Source organism: Lampetra fluviatilis, chromosome 10 (genome assembly GCF_964198595.1).
Source record: "Lampetra fluviatilis chromosome 10, kcLamFluv1.1, whole genome shotgun sequence".
Lineage (NCBI taxonomy): Eukaryota > Metazoa > Chordata > Hyperoartia > Petromyzontiformes > Petromyzontidae > Lampetra > Lampetra fluviatilis.
The window spans coordinates 16,019,169-16,036,114 of record NC_136284.1 but is presented as its reverse complement, the minus strand read 5'-3'; the positions used below and the strand labels follow the sequence as shown (position 1 = coordinate 16,036,114).

General features: G+C 48.5%; 2 protein-coding genes across 7 annotated transcripts; one reads left to right on the top strand and one right to left on the bottom strand.

Annotated features, from left to right (window-relative positions):
- Positions 1 to 925: 925 nt before the first annotated feature.
- On the bottom strand, positions 926 to 15,408 carry LOC144934638 (fidgetin-like protein 1). Of its 5 annotated transcripts, none has more exons than XM_078860667.1 (3): positions 6,841 to 6,927; positions 6,681 to 6,800; positions 926 to 5,020 (listed from the first exon to the last, which is right to left on the bottom strand). In XM_078860667.1, exon 3 carries the CDS (start codon positions 5,008 to 5,010, stop codon positions 3,037 to 3,039), a length of 1,974 nt encoding a protein of 657 aa, XP_078716793.1. In that variant the 5' UTR covers positions 5,011 to 5,020; positions 6,681 to 6,800; positions 6,841 to 6,927; the 3' UTR covers positions 926 to 3,036. The 5 variants fall into 5 exon arrangements, with proteins under 5 accessions (XP_078716793.1, XP_078716792.1, XP_078716791.1 ...); XM_078860666.1 differs by having other exon boundaries at positions 6,844 to 6,927; XM_078860665.1 differs by lacking the exons at positions 6,681 to 6,800; positions 6,841 to 6,927 and adding an exon at positions 15,356 to 15,408.
- On the top strand, positions 7,474 to 14,231 carry PNPO (pyridoxamine 5'-phosphate oxidase). 2 transcript variants are annotated; one of them, XM_078860670.1, is made up of 7 exons: positions 7,474 to 7,812; positions 8,968 to 9,095; positions 9,808 to 9,907; positions 10,828 to 10,881; positions 11,407 to 11,535; positions 11,936 to 12,009; positions 13,455 to 14,231. In XM_078860670.1, exons 1-7 carry the CDS (start codon positions 7,519 to 7,521, stop codon positions 13,618 to 13,620), a joined length of 945 nt encoding a protein of 314 aa, XP_078716796.1. In that variant the 5' UTR covers positions 7,474 to 7,518; the 3' UTR covers positions 13,621 to 14,231. The 2 variants fall into 2 exon arrangements, with proteins under 2 accessions (XP_078716796.1, XP_078716798.1); XM_078860672.1 differs by having other exon boundaries at positions 7,479 to 7,812; positions 8,971 to 9,095.
- Positions 15,409 to 16,946: the final 1,538 nt, after the last annotated feature.

Sequence of the window (16,946 nt, the reverse complement as noted above, 5' to 3'; positions counted from 1 at the left end):
TGTGAAAAGCAGCAGAACAACGTGCCCAAGGAAGGCTTTTAGTCGGTGTACAATTCCTGCTACAACATGGCTCACAAACATGGGCTTGGGCAAATTTAATCTAAATAAACTTAATGAGTATGAACATGGATATGTGCATGCTTGTAATTACGCTGAGACACGGGACCACATACAAGTTCGACACTAAAGAAAAGTTGTCGGGGAAAGGCGACAGCCGTAAGGGATGATGGCCGGTGGTCGAGAACGAAAACAGTGGTAGCCAAAGGACAGAACATTCCCAAGAGGATGTCCACCGTGGAGATGGAGCGATGAGATCAGCTCTTGCAGGAGCTGAACGGAATGTGAGATTTCAAGTCCATGATAGTGACGGCTTCATCCATAGTGCAAAAGATCACGGCTCATGAATATGGTATCCAAATAACATCACGTTGTAGTCTTACATATGCTCGACTCTTCCACAGCCCAACACTTTCTCTGATAATCGCAATTCTGTCCCATTATAAGAATAGGTTTTCCCCTTTTTTCTGGCAACAAAACAGGTGTTAAGATGTTAAAACACCAAACTGAAACCTTTTGCAAGGAATCATGTCTGCATTAACCACGGATATTTGTGGTGAACATACAAACAAGAAACATGCAATGCATATACTGTCAGAGCATGTTTTTTTCTTTGTATTTTCACCACAAGTATCTGTGGTTAATGCAGACATGATTCCTTGCAAAAGGTTTCAGTTTGGTATTTTAACTTCTTAACACCTGTTTTGTTGCCAGAAAAAAGGGGAAAACCTATTATATTTTGACACTGGTAAAGGAGATCCCATGATCTGTCCCATTAGTCTGAGACTTTCACCTAGTTATAATGGACATGAACGAATTACAATTTCAGTTTAAACAATTATCACAAAAATATATTCCAATCTTAAGCACTGTTTTCAAAATTTTATTCATTTTTCAAACTTACATCTTTGCCTACAAACGTAAAGCAGGGGAATAGAAAATACATGGGGGGGGAACGTCCGCATCGCAAAACAAACCAGTCCATTCTGTCGTGGGGCAATTGGATTAACACCGTACTGCAGAATCACTCGTATACGAAAAAACAACACATGACTTGTATACATGGTGGGGGATATTGTAAGCCACATATAATGGACTAACAACAATGTAAACATATCTAGAGGTCATTCAGCATAAAAGCAAGACAAATGCACGTTCAAAAAATAAATATACGTATCAGTGCCGTCTGAATGAAACTGATCAACGCATAATTCACCCACTGCACTGGTTTCTTGATGAGCTGAATGTTCAGAGTGGGCAGATTCCTGAAGGCTCCTACAACTGCCAAGCATTCATCTTTTCGGGTTTCCATAAACACAATTTTCAAATAACTTCCCTGTCGTTTAATAGTCAAAGTGCTGCTATTATTGGGTTCGGAACTTGGAGGCAGGGCGATGTGTGAGAATTTGAGCAAGATGGCAGTGCAAGAAGTTGGCGTCTAACTTTGGAGTCTGAGTTATACATTTTAGTTTTACACGGCATTTAAGCAAATTGCATCTCAATAACACTACAATTAGTAATGCCCGAGGAATCACAAATAGAGAGGCAGGGAGGGGGTGAGCTAGTATCAACAATTGCCAAAGCTCTGTGGTACTCTATATATCAAGATGTTTTCAGCCAATTAAAGAGTGTTTATACATGTGATGCGAAATCAGAGCACCCTGACAATCCAGACGTGTGGGAGCAACGTTCTATCCCATACAGATAGAACAGATGCAAATATGTCCACAGTTGCTATACCGCCTTCTTGCAAACCAGGATATGGCCCTCGGCGGCCGCAGGAAAGGAGTTTCACAGCAACTGTGTGTGATCCACGAACCCTTGCCTCCAGTGGTGGATTACAGGCATGCGTAGCTACTATTGCCCCGGTTATGCAAAACCATCTTCAAAATGAATCGTGCAATCTCAGTGATGCTCTCCTAAGATGAAGGTTTTTATCTCAAAGCATGTACCTGAGTAACTGGAAATTGCTCTTTACATTGCAGCAATTGGAGAAGTAATCAAACACAAAAGGTTAGCTACACAAGGCGGAGGTTGTAGCCAGAGCAACAAGTCGTCAGAGCTCTTTATAACTGAATGCTCTCTTTAAAATACCACGTGGCCAAATCCACAATACACCAATTGCAAATGAATAATACTGTCCTGCATGACAAATTCCCAAAAAACATTCACTTTTGTCAAGTGTTTTTGATTGTAAAATTTCGGGAAGAAGAATCACCGTATATAGGGATTGTATGTTCTGCAGGGAAATACATGTTTCGTACATAAGCATATCAGCTTTGACAAATATTAATGTATCTGAAGAGTCTATTAAAAAGGCAATGTTGGGTGGGGCTTTATCGAAATGAGTCTCATTAGCAAGGTATGTACTGTTAAATCATTTGGCATCCTTGATGGTACTCGACATCTACCTATCCCACCGTCAGGTCAAAAGTGTCTCCCTGTTCAACTGGTGTTAGTCGATGCCCATCTCGGTTGGCGGAATTTAGCCAGTGGTGGAGGAAATTCCACGTTCCTGTTCTGGGAGACAGTCTCCATAGAATGACACGGTTGGCTTTGAACAAAGTGGTCGTTATTACCAACCTCGGTAGCACTGAGCCGAGTCCATTCTAAACAGCATTCCAATTTTTTTACCTTTTGATTGTGAGTCGAGTGTGCCAACGACAGAACTGACATTGGGGAGTCAAGAATATAGCACGACAGCTGCGGTAAAAGTCAACTGTTTTGTTAAATTAAAGATTTAAAGTAATTCACTGATTCGAACTGATAGCTTGACAATAGTCATACATCGTCCACAGTTAAGTGAAAACCTGTTCACGAGCGCCTTGTTTTATACACAATCGCGAATTGAAAACATTAAACTGTTATTTATTTTCGCAGTTGTATTCATTTTATGAAGTGTATATCAAGCGGTTTTCCCTCCTGTGCTGTAGAGGCCATGAAGATTGTACATCATCACAAAGCTGTAGCTCTGAGCATTCACTGGCCACAGCCGAAGGTGCGGTTCCACTCGACGTACAAGTCGAGGTCACGGGGCGAGACGGACGGCCTCACCACCTGCAGAGCCTGGGCAAAGTCTTGTATAAGGATGGGCCTCACCTGCAGGGCATCCACCGTGGTAATGTCCGGCACGGCGCGGATTGGCCCGAGCGCCGCTTCGCGGCACAGCTGCGTCACGTCAGCCCCCGAGAAGCCCTCGCTGCGCTCCACCACGGCCGCCAGCTCCTCCGCGCTCAGCTGCCAGCTCTGCGGCGCCAGCAGCCGCTCCAGCAGGCAGCGCCGTGCCGCCGCGTCCGGCAGGGGCACGTAAAGGCGCTTGGCGAGCCGGCGCCGTGCCGCCTCGTCGATTTCCTGCGGCCGGTTGGTGGCGCCGACAAGCAGCACGCGCTCGTCCCGCGCGGTGGTGGCGCCGTCCAGCTGCACCAGGAACTCGGTCTTGATGCGGCGAGACGAGTCGTGCTCCCCGTCCGCGCGCTGGCTCAACAGCGAGTCGATCTCGTCGATAAAGATGACGGACGGCTGGCGGCAGCGCGCCACGGCAAACAGCGCACGCACCATCTTTTCGCCTTCGCCCACCCACTTAGAGGTGAGGCAAGAGGCGCTGATGCTGAAGAAGGTGGCACCAGACTGGCTGGCGATGCACTTCCCGATCAGAGTCTTGCCTGTTCCCGGCGGCCCGAACAGAAGGATGCCCTTCGGTGGGCCCCGCAGTCCCGTGAAAATGTCTGGCCGCAGCATGGGCCAGACCACGATCTCTTTGATGGTCGCCTTTGCAAAATCCAGCCCCGCGATGTCATCCCAGCTCACAGGGGGCCCGTGGTCCATGACCTCGTTGTTGATGAGCTCCACCATCTTGGGGTCAATGTTTTTCAAGCGCTCGTCAATTATTTCTGACGGCTCACCGTTCTGTCCCCGCGTGCACTGCCCCGTGCTCTCGCTTCCATCCTCCCTGAGTACTGGGGATACAAACTTCCCGTAAGGCCCTCTAGGCTTAGAGGTTCCTAAAGATTTCTTTGCGGACGCCTGAGGCGCACACGCTCTGTTTTGGTTACAGTACTTTTTCTGCTGCTCAATGGCCAACTGCTGCCTGGCCGACTTGAAGCTGTTGCTTGAAATTGGTCCACTGGCATCACAGTCGGTGACCCTCTCGTTCTCCGCGTGACTGCTGTTCGGATTGCAAGTGGACGATCCGCCGGGGTGAGCTCCACCATTGTCTTCGTTGAACACGTACAGGCCCTTGCGCTTCATCGCAGCGCTGGTCGCGGTCGTAGCTGCCGCCTGATTAATCCACAATGTGGGGTTATGAAATGGAAACGCCGGTAACCTAGGTGCCTGTTTATACAACCCTGGCAAAAGGGACGAGGGAGCCTCCGCATTCACCACAGACGCTCCGTCTTCCTTACACGAGTCGGAGCACACGGCACCAGCGACAAATGTCTTGGTGTCTGTAGAGCACGGCGAGGGCCCTGTAGGTGCTAGCGTGCTGGTAGTCGGGTCGCGGGGGCGCCGGTGTTCTGGCGCGCCCGTGGAACCCGCGACGCAGTCCTCCACTCTGCTAGTATCGCGTCCGTCACGGGTGCCGTCGCTGGCGCTCACGAAGGCCTTGACGCACTCCAGCTGAAAGACGCCGTCGGAGCCGAGCGCCGACCGCCACCGGTCGCTCTCGCCGGCTGGCCCCGCCGCCAGCTGCAGCGCGCTCTCCGCGTAGTTGTTGAGCCCGTTCCTGTCGTCGGGTGCGTCGAGGACGGCAGCGTAGCGGTTGGCGTGCTCGCCGAAGAGCCGCGCCGCCGCAGACTCCGCTAGCGCCCCCGCCGCCAGCCCCACGTGGAGGAGGCGAAGGTGCCCGCGGCGTGCGTCGGCACGCCGGGCCGCGCCGTCGGAGGGGCAGGCGGTGGCAACGTGCTGCTGCTGCCAGGCAGCCAGCACCTGCTCGGCGGGGATCCTACACGCCATGACTTCCTCCCTTATAAAAGCACACACGCCCAGAGGCCAAAAAGGTCAAACGGCCAGCAACACATAGCACTTTCAAAGTTGTATTAGATAAGAATTGAGCTCAGGGGAAAAGAGACAATGGGAGGGATTTCCACAGTGCAGCAGTGCGAGGGAAGTGTTGTGACCTGCAGTGTGGTGAGTGAGAGGATGAGTGGGTGAGTGAGTGTGTTGTGGCGTTCTCTGGTCTAACACTGGTGAGACAAGGCCATAAAGAAGGCTGTCTCTGGTGTAGGCCAATCAGTTTCCAAGACAATGCATTATATTATAATCAGAGCATGTTCTGCCACAAGTATGTGTAGTTAATGCAGACTTGATGCCTAGCAAAAGGTATCTATTTGTCGTTTGAACACGTTAACACCTTGACTTAAAGCTTTCGTGACTGCAGGAATTCATATTCTGGGGTCTTTTGGTAAAGTCATGAAGATAGGTTCAAAGAAAATAACAAAAAATTACGAAAAAACTACGACGCTTCGATCGCAACACAAGCAATCGTCATCAGGAGAAAAAATAGCAGAAAAGCTGCTGAGGCAGGATGTTTTAAAGGTTTCAAATGGGTGTAGCCCAAGGGTCATAAGCTAGTGATGTTAAAGTGAGAGATTAGCATGTCAATGTAAGGTCGCAGAGCCACCGCCACATCGAGGACACGAGCGACGGTGGCTGTGTTAGTGAGACATTTAACCTGCTAATGTAACACCAGAGAGTCGAAAATAACTACCAACATCGGAAGGTAGGATGGAGACATCAGCCAGTTATAACTTAAATTGGTTAATAACGTCTTTCCAATGATTGCTCAGTTTGTACCATCTACTCGGTTGAAATTGTGTCTGTGTCTATATATATGGATTGCTTCATGAACGAATCTTTATTGATAGCCAGTGGGCATGCAAGCCAGTGGGCTTAGGTGACATGCTAATTTCTCGCGTTAACATCGCCTAGCCCCGCCCACTTCGTGTATGCCCCTTGGGCTACGCCCATTCTAAACCTTTACAACAGTCTGCCTCAGCAGATCTCCTATTTTCTCCTCCTGACGGCAATCGCTGGTGTTGTGATCGAAACGTCGTAGTTTGTTATTTTCTTTCAACCTATCCACGTGACTTTACCGCAAGACCCACATAATACCTGTTTCATTGCTAGAAAGGGTAAAACCTATTCTTATTTTTCATCATGAAGGATACTGGCAAGAAGGTCCTAAAGATGTTGACCAAACCAATGACCGGCAAAGTTGTTCATCATCACCACCTGGCAGATTGCATGCAGCTGCATTGCCCTCGGCTAAGCCTCGCTGTTCAGGACAACGCAGAACAATATAATAATAACAATAAGTGTTCTACAACTACAAAGTTATGCGAAACTGACATCGCGATGATCGTTATTTGGTTATTTGTTATTTCGCATTGTGAACATCGCGGACACCCCGAGCGTGGTACAAAGACAAAGCTCCGCCGTGTAGGCCACACCGACAGCTGGGACAAGGGCTCTCAGCGAGTTGTAGCAGCCGGGACAGCGCGGCACAGGAGGGGGTCGCGTGACCAGTACCAACCCCGACCGCCTTTGTCTCCTCAGTGCTGATGTTTATTACAAACACCGAGTGGACCTAGGGGAGGCCCAGGACCGGTTCAGATATCACTCACCGCCGATGTTGCCGTTGGCGGGAATTGAACTCGGGGGTGGCCGAGGTGGCTGTAGTCACACAGCGCGCGCAGACTCCGGCGGAGCGGGAGCTGAAGTAGCCTCACAACAGCAGCAGCAGCCTCTCACTCGCAACAGTAGAAGCCTCACAACAGCAGCAGCAGCCTCTCACTCACAATAGCAAGCAGGAGCAGCCTCAGGGAAGGCGACGCGTCCCCGCCTGATGTCACCCGTCTCAACCTCACCGCCTCGTGACGTCAATCGTCGAAACAATGACGTCACTCCCACTTACGCGCGCTCGGCCGTTACGAACGAGTGCATTGCTCCAGATGTCGCCAATCACACCGTTCACACGGACTGTCTACACAGCATATATTTGTCCCATTTTGTGCAGTGTCATTTGTGCAGCACTGCGACCGCAGCTGCGACGTCGTCACCGAATGGTGCGCGTGTGTGTACGATTGTGGGGACGAGGGGGGAGTGGCTCGCGTTCCCTGTCCCCATTGACTACGAGGGCGACCTCGCGCGTCCAGCCCGGCGCGCGAACGCACACGGGGCTCGCGTGGGGCTCGCGTGGGGCTCACCAAAGGGCGGGCGACCGACCCCCCGCCGCGCCCCGCGACAAACGCTTCCGCTTCTCTCCGCCTCTCACACCCCACGTAAGATGGCGGCGGCGGCTCAAGAGGAGCGGTGACGTAACTTCCGTTCGCGATGACCCCTGACCCCGGCGTGCACGCGGGGTCCTCACTTGCCGATGACGTCACGCCCCCTTGACCCCGCGCCGTGACCCGGAGTCGAAGGTGACACCGGCTGAGATCCACGTGCAGCCCGGCCACGTGCATGAGCGTGGGAGTGAGGGCAGCGCCGAGTGTGGCGGCCCTGAGCGGGAGAGCCCTGAGCGTGAGGGCAGCGCCGAGTGTGAGGGCAGCCCTGAGCGTGAGGGCAGCGCCGAGTGTGGGAGCGGTAGCCCCGCGTGGCTGGCTGTGGCAGGCCGGCTCTGTTGGTCACTGGCCATTGTCTCCGCGTGCCTCTCTCGGCGCCTCGGGGAGGAGGTGGAGGATGTCCGTGGGGGAGCAGAGCAGCGTGGGGGAGCGGGTGTCCGCGATGAGGAAACCTTACCGGGGCGACGAGGAGGTAGGACCTCCTCGCACACGGCTCGTACAGATCACCCACCCCACGCGTGCACACATTGTAACGAAGGGTCTTGGGGATTTAAGGCACACAATACACACATCGCACGCACATACACGGGAGTGACGCCACTCAAGTGTGCCAGGCGAGATGAAATGTGAAGCCATTGTGGAAGTGCTCTCGCTACTGGCAGGAGGAGGAGGTCACGGGCCGGCCCCAGGGTCTGTGGTTGACTGGGATGATTGACAGCACCACCTCGCGATGCGGTGTCCGCTCTGCGCTCAGCTCCGATGAGTTGGGTGGACAAACACTTTAAAATGTTAACGTGGACAGACGGAGATGTGGAACAGATATTGCTAATTTATGTTGGTGAGATTGTGGGGTTGTTTAGCGGTGTGGTTGACGTGATCCTGGTTCCGAATCCACAAGCACCACTTCCACTTGCTGATGATGGTTGCTTGTGTTGCAATCGAAACGTCGTATTCTATTATTTAATTTCTTTCTACGTGACTTTACCGAAAGAACCAAAGAGTAATTCCTGCAGTCACGAAAGCTTCGAATTTAGTTTGCTGAACTAACTTTAACCGGGCAAAAAAAGGGTATGTTCGCTCAACTCTGTCTCTAGTAAAGTATTAATGCTGATAAAACACACAATACTACTGCTATTGGCCAATCATCCCAATGCTAAAATATTACCTGAATCCTTCCTTGATAGATTGGCATAGTCGTGCCAGTAACGCTTCTGTCCAGCACCGAAACTGCACCCGTAAATTATGAATTGGTGCATCAGTGCATCATAAATAGAGTAGCTGTAGTTGTGGTGTCATGTGTTGTGTTAGAGTTGTGTAATCCGTAATATATTTTTTGGTTAGGCCACGTAATGATCTGTCCAAATGTATTTTGTGAGACCCTCCACCACCCGACAGCCAATTCAATTGCATTTTTCCGTGTTTTAACGTTTATCCCCTTAAAGACCCAATTCTCACAGCCATATTTAGCAATATAATGCTAATTGTAGTTAGAAGTGATGTAACATTTTGAATTGTTTGGCTGTCAGGTGGTGGAGAGGTACACTTCATACATTTGACGAGATCATCACGTGACCTAACCTATCAAAAGCCTTCGTGTTAAGTTGTAGTTTTGTGTTACGTTGTCAAGCAGACTTTTGAGGAGTCGCACCTGTCCTCCTTGGACCCCATCCAGCAGTTTGAGGATTGGTTCGTGGCAGCCACAAAGTGTAAGGAGATTGGAGAGGCGAATGCTGTGTGCGTGGCCACCAGCACCAGGTGGGTCCCCAAAAGTGCCCACGTCCGGTGTGTGTGTGTAGCGGGTAGCGCGCTGCGCTATGAATCCGGCGACACGGGTTCGATTCCCGCGTGACGATTATCTGAACTGGTCCTGGGCCTCCCCTAGGTCGACTCAGCCTCAAATGAGTACCTGGTGCAGTGTGTAAACATTGCCACTAGGGAGACAAAGGCGGTCAGGCGTGGTGCTGGCCACCCACCCCCTTGTGTACCGTTCCGGCCTTCATAGGTGCTCGCTAACAGCACTTGCCCCTACAGTCTGTTAAGGCTATATGGGGGATCTTTGTTGCCGTGTTCATGCACGCCACCCTCTTCACACCCTTCCCCTTGCATGCGTCTTTTACTTGGCGCAGCCTGGATAAGTGACATGTCCACAAAACCACCATGTATGCATGTATGTTGAACTTCTTTTGTGGATATGGAGCATCCTTATTTTACAAGGTGGGAGGGAGGTTGAGCAATAATGTTCATAAGATGGAGCACTGAGACCAGCTCTTGTGCAGGACCAAGAAACTAAAGGATGGCAATGACTTCGGAAGGCCTTCATTCAGCAGTAGATAAATCATGGATGATGGCTGAATACATCATTCCTGACACCTTTTCTTACACATGCTCATTAATATGAGACATTTAATGCACTTTTACATTAACATGACGTGTTTGTTCATACTGTGCTTGTGTGTGCTTGGAGCAGAGATGGGAAGCCATCTGCTCGCATGATGCTGCTGAAAGGCTTTGGAAAGGATGGTTTCAAGCTGTACACAAACTACTTGAGTCGTAAAGCTGGTGATCTGGTAGGTCCACATCACATCTCAAATGGTGTGAGTTACTTGAGATGAGGTTCTCGGAGTACCATAATTCTAGTCCCTAATAAGACTAGTCACAAAGCTTGGTGAATTATATGTACCGCCAACACAAGCAGCAGGGCTGGCTATAATGTGATTCCATTGTTGGCAGGCATATTGGGGTAAACCTGAATTGACTTGTTGCTTCTGTATCTGCTGTCACTGCTGTGACGTTTGCAGTCAATTTAGCCCAGGTGATTCCAAATAAAATATCTTAGGATTGAATGTGGTTAGTATGTTGTGCTTGTGCACCACTGCCAATGCATTATCACCAAGTAATTTGATTTATGTCACAATAAAACTGTACAGAAAAACCTTGCCCAACTCGGTTTTTATCAAACGCATGTTTAGGATATACATCGTTTACCATATCAGATCAGTTTTCCGGAACACGGGGTGATGTTGCAGCAATACACGCTTTGACGCTGCCAAGATTCTCATCTCCGCATCTCCGTGTTGAAAAGTAGTGCCAAGAGAGAGCTGCATCCATTGGAATGTGTGAATTAATCGACTGTGAACATTATTTACCATGTGTGTTTTTGTGTAGGGTTTTTGTGTAATAATGTGACACGTAAAAATGCACAGTTATAAATAATATACATAAGAAATTGAGAGCGACTCAGCATACTTTGTATAAAAAACAAAGTAAATCTTGTAGAATTATAAGTTAAACAAAGAGAGGGGGGGGGGTGATGATTTTGGACTGAGGAACACAACCCTATTTTTCTCAACAGGTCAATTATTTGTCAAAGACGGTTTTGCCCAACGAGCATTATTCAGGAACATAATCCCCGTGATCGGCGAGGTCTGTCTGTATTTTCTAAAGTAATTAAACACTCGATAACCGAGTCATTACATTTTGCTTGCAGGATTCGAATCCCTTTGCTGCTCTGGTCTTCTACTGGGAGCCTCTCAACCGCTCGGTGAGTGCCCTTAGCGATGCACAGTTACTCGTGTCACTGCCCATCAGTGGTCCCTGTGCTCAAAGCCATATCACCTCTCACAAGGTCACATGAAACAGACTATAGCAGTAGACATAAACAGCTCATAGCATATCCCAACTGATACCTGGAACAATATAAACACAGCTCCTACCCATGCACAGGAACGAATCTTATTACACCACAACCCACAGCAAATTCCCACGATTACTAATACAGCGGCAGTGTGATTAGCATACCGTTCCACAATCCTGGCAACTCAGGTTCATTTCTGGCCGTGCCTAGCAGCGGTTTAAATCTGGCCTGAGCCTCCTTCATTTTTGACTAATGCTCCTACGAGTAGCCGGGGTGATTTGTGAACATCGGTGCTGGTGAGACAAAGGTGGCCGTGCCTGGTACTGGCCAGATTTCCGCCATCGTGCGCTATGTTGATCTTAAGTGTTTGCCGTGGCAGCGTGTGGCGCAAACCCTTGGTGTCGATGTGCTTGTGCGTGTGTGTGTGTGGAGGTGCGAGTGGAGGGCCGGGTGCAGCGCCTCTCAGAGCACGAGTCGGAGGAGTACTTCCAGTCTCGGCCGAAGTCCAGCCAGATCGGAGCCACAATAAGCAAGCAAAGCTCCGTCATCCCCAGCAGAGAAGTATGGCTCACAGCCTCACACTTCAGTGCTCAATGCGGGACGATAAAGTTAGAATTTCAATGCATCTAAATACAACCATATCTGAAAATGCTCCACATGGTAGTGACAGTTATAGTTATTAGTATGGAACACAAGGTCGGTATAATTAAGGGGCATTTTATTTAAATCTTTGAACTTGGCATCCATTGCGGGACAGCATGAAGAATGTAATCCTACATTGCTCGAGTGGACAGCACAGGTGAAGGGAGCTGATTGAATGGGGAAGGAAGAGAGGGAAGAGTTTATGGCACATCCATAGAGCAGTGATGGCTCATACTGGCACGTGTGCAAATGCACATTGAACACATACACGTGTGTTATGTGTAGCGTTTATGAGTTGTGTATTCACTGGATGTCTCAGATCCTCACGAAGAAGAACGCAGAGTTGGAGGAGCAGTACAAGGATGCGGAGAAGCTGCCTAAGCCATCTTTCTGGTGAGCCATGCTGGCACCTATCATTCAGACATGTGTCTTTTGTATTTATTTAAATACACAAATGCTGAGCAATGCAAGCAATCCCAGTACTGGATTGCGCTGCATGTTATGGTATAGCTGTGTGGGAGACCTGTTACGTGCAGCGATATGGCTGATCGGTAACACGTATGCTGTGATTTTCAGAGGTTCGTGGTTTGAACCCTGCTGCTGCCCTGGTTAATACTGGGCAGAATGCTTGACAGTGGACGTTAAAGGTCCCATGACGTTAATTGAAAAAGGAGTATGTTTAGGATTATTTCGGCACAGGTAAAACCCATTGGGCAATATATGCCCCTTTCCGATGGGGACCTGGTTACACAATATAAGCCTGGTTACAGCAAAAAACGTGAACAAAACCTTGCAAAAACAACTGTACATGGTCAAGTACCGAATGGCAAGGTCATGCATGGTACAACTATCCCAAAAAATACAAGGCTAAAAGAACACATCACATAACAATAAATCATGAATAACAGAAATTATTACTTTAAGTCTGCAGAGCAGAGCGATCAATTGTACATAGACTTGAAATAAAATCTGAGGTCCAAAAGTGATTAAAGTAGGACAAGAATGGTTAAGGTTTTGATCCCAAAAAGTTTTTCTCGGTTAATCCAGAGATCAGCAGCCGCCACACGTAGGTCATGTGGTTCTCACGTGGGGTGGGGGGGCGGGGACTTTGAGCAGCAACAGGGAGGACCTTCTTAGGACAAGGGAACCGGCCTGGGGGATTAAATGATCCATAAGATATTTAGTGAGCAGACTTATTTTGTAACACTCTGAGGATGAAGATGGCCAAGTACTATTCAATGGGATCTGATTAGAGTTTAACGTTTACATTGATGGGTTCTGTAGCAGGCATTGGTGGGCAAAACGGAGTGCGGAGTGGGACAATGGAACCCGTTTATTTAGCACTGATCCTACATGAAGTCTGTAAATAATATCACAATGGTCAAAGATTAAAAAAAAAAGTAGAGTGGCTGTAACAATAGGCCCAGTGTTCCGCCATTTCAGTCCAAACTTAAAATGTACTCAAAACTTACCTTTTTGGGTAAATGCATAGAGCAGCATTGCTCCCTAATTTGAAACAACTGCCGACTATAATTGTCTGTGAAACATTGCGCCTTCCTGACCACGTTCTATGGGCGTTGATCAATCAAAATATGATGATTTCGAAAGGCTGCAAGGCAAACAGTGTACAAAAATGTAGACTACGTGAGAATACCTAACTCAATTACGGCAGTTGCCTGTAGTAAGCAGTGCAGCCCAACCCTGGAAACCACACTTTGATTACAAACTGTTGCTCACTTCCAATGGACTGTAATAGTTTCAGTAATGATGATGTCTGTGAGACTGCACATAACCCCGAGTCTTCTGTTTTCTACGCTGAACATTGGGACTGGATACAGGGGTGGATACCTGCTCGTCCCGGACACGCTGGAGTTCTGGCAGGGCCAGACGAACCGCGTACATGACCGCATCGTGTTCCGGCGCGCACAGGAGGACATGCAGCCCGACGGGCTCCTCACGCACGAGGCCGTCAGCGGCTGGGTCTACCAGCGACTCTCGCCCTGAGCGCTGCTCTGAGCACGAGGGTGGTGGTGGGGGGGTTCGGTGGTGGAGTAATGTCAGTGTAGGCATGCGGGGAACACGAACCAGAGGCAGACAGTGGTAGAGGGCCTGTGGGCACTAATCACTTGAATTTTGTCAGTAAAAATGATCTGCTAATACATTTTCCGTAAAAAAAAGTGTATATGTAAGACCGAGTTACCTAAGGGTAGTAACTTCTTCTGAATAATATATATAATTTTACTGAGCACTTACGTCACCAAAGGGAAAATTTAGTAATATATATATTTGGATAATGGGAGAAAACACAACGCACACTGTACTGAATACCTGGACATGACCGTGCAACACCACTGCTGAAAAGTCTGACAGCCACGTTTTCAACGCAAAGTGCTTAATCGATCATCTTTTCTTGCTCAACTATTTTTAACGTGTAGTTCTGAGCTAAATATGTAAACCTCAGTGCTGTGTAGTGTTTTAAAGTGCAATTAAGACATTGCTGTTTGTTTAATAATGTGTTTGGCTGTTTTGTGCTTAGGTTATGAAATTACCTACTATACTTTTGTTTTTACCCAAATGGGGATATTAGGGTATCATGTTGTAAAACTATTTTAAAATGTTTTCCTGGATACACTTTACTGTAAAAGTTGTATGTGAATGATATCCGTGCTGTTTTGTCCTGAGCTATCTCCCCACTCGTAACTCGTCGTGTTTTCTGTCAGTTCTCGTCATCATGTTTTGTTTTGTGCCTTTTGCTTAATTACCAGACGTGAGTCTGGCTCTTTATAATTTTCTGAGGGCGTGATCGGCCTCGCTCAAGACTCCCCTACATGAAACTCTGATCAGGAATAACGGCTTTGAGATTCTGTTTCAAATCGTCGCATCTTGCATGCCCTTTATTCCAGCCCACTCCCCATCATGGTGCCTACCACTGCTGCGTACCTTGCACTAATATTTTGAAATTATTTATTGATTTTAAAATGTGGTCTTGTAATTAATGTCTGATCATTCTAACCTGGGCCTTCAGACACTGTCTTTCCGACAGACCTGTTCTTCACCTGAGGACGGCTGCTTGCGTTGTGGCCGAAACGTGAGAATTATTTTATTATGTTTTATTTTATTATTTCCCTTCTACGTGACTTTACCGAAAGAACCAAGAACATTTGAAACGTCTTATTCAAGCAACAACTAAACTGCTTAAATAGTTTTTGTTGCCTTTATTTAGATTTATTTAATACAGTTGTTTACAATTTATTAATTCTAAATGCTTTAAAATCCTGTTTTAAATGATATAATTCCTGAATATCAATACATTTTAAAAAGACATAATTGTAATAATACCAGTCCTGAGGAGGTTCTGATTGAAAATGTTATTATTTCTCTTGTCTTGTACAGCATGATTAAAATGCAAATTACATGCATGCTTTCTGAACACTTTGATGTTATTGGGAATAGTTTATTTTGAGGTGTTGGGGCATTACTAAAAATAGTGGAATTATTTGGTGCTCAAATAAACAAGGGCAAATATTTTAATTGTAGTAGAGCTCCAAATCCCATCTTTGATGGAATGCAGGACGACAATTTGTGTTTGTGTGTCTTCTCAATGCAACCGTATGTGAAGATACTGCACAGAGTGGGCGTGTTGATATTGGAGAGAGAGAGACGAGAGGGCTTGAGCCTGGACTTAAACAGGGGCAGGGAGGCAGTCGACCACATGCATGATAGCAAGGGGAGAGTTTACCGACTGTGGAGGCAGCAGAGGGGCATGAGCGAACGCCCCGTGAGCCAGGGCTGACCGGTGGCTCCACGGAAAGCCTCCGTTGCTGGGGAGAAGAATGAGTGTGAACCCTCTCGTATTGCTAGACGGCCGATTATTTCGCGTGAGCGCGATCTCATTGCTCCGTTACCGATTACCTCTTGAGCGCTCTTCCATTGCTAGGTTGCCGATCAAAACGCGAGTGTGAGCGCTCTCTCATTGCTAGGTTGCCGATCAAAATGCGAGTGTGAGCGTTCTCCCATTGCTAGGTTGCCGATCAAAACGCGAGTGTGAGCGCTCTCTCATTGCTAGGTTGCCGATCAAAATGCGATTGTGAGCGCTCTCCCATTGCTAGGTTGCCGATCAAAACGCGAGTGTGAGCGCTCTCCCATTGCTAGGTTGCCGATCAAAACGCGAGTGTGAGCGCTCTCTCATTGCTAGGTTGCCGATCAAAACGCAAGTGTGAGCGCTCTCCCATTGCTAGGTTGCCGATCAAAACGCGAGTGTGAGCGCTCTCCCATTGCTAGGTTGCCGATCAAAACGCAAGTGTGAGCGCTCTCCCATTGCTAGGTTGCCGATCAAAACGCGAGTGTGAGCGCTCTCTCATTGCTAGGTTGCCGATCAAAACGCGAGTGTGAGCGCTCTCCCATTGCTAGGTTGCCGATCAAAACGCGAGTGTGAGCGCTCTCCCATTGCTAGGTTGCCGATCAAAACGCGAGTGTGAGCGCTCTCCCATTGCTAGGTTGCCGATCAAAACGCGAGTGTGAGCGCTCTCCCATTGCTAGGTTGCCGATCAAAACGCGAGTGTGAGCGCTCTCTCATTGCTAGGTTGCCGATCAAAATGCGAGTGTGAGCGTTCTCCCATTGCTAGGTTGCCGATCAAAACGCGAGTGTGAGCGCTCTCCCATTGCTAGGTTGCCGATCAAAACGCGAGTGTGAGCGCTCTCTCATTGCTAGGTTGCCGATCAAAACGCGAGTGTGAGCGCTCTCTCATTGCTAGGTTGCCGATCAAAACGCGAGTGTGAGCGCTCTCCCATTGCTAGGTTGCCGATCAAAACGCGAGTGTGAGCGCTCTCTCATTGCTAGGTTGCCGATCAAAACGCGAGTGTGAGCGCTCTCCCATTGCTAGGTTGCCGATCAAAACGCGAGTGTGAGCGCTCTCTCATTGCTAGGTTGCCGATCAAAACGCGAGTGTGAGCGCTCTCTCATTGCTAGGTTGCCGATCAAAACGCGAGTGTGAGCGCTCTCCCATTGCTAGGTTGCCGATCAAAACGCGAGTGTGAGCGCTCTCCCATTGCTAGGTTGCCGATCAAAACGCAAGTGTGAGCGCTCTCCCATTGCTAGGTTGCCGATCAAAACGCGAGTGTGAGCGCTCTCTCATTGCTAGGTTGCCGATCAAAACGCGAGTGTGAGCGCTCTCCCATTGCTAGGTTGCCGATCAAAACGCGAGTGTGAGCGCTCTCCCATTGCTAGGTTGTCGATCAAAACGCGAGTGTGAGCGCTCTCCCATTGCTCGGTTGTCGATCAAAACGCGAGTGTGAGCGCTCTCCCATTGCTAGGTTGCCGATCAAAACGC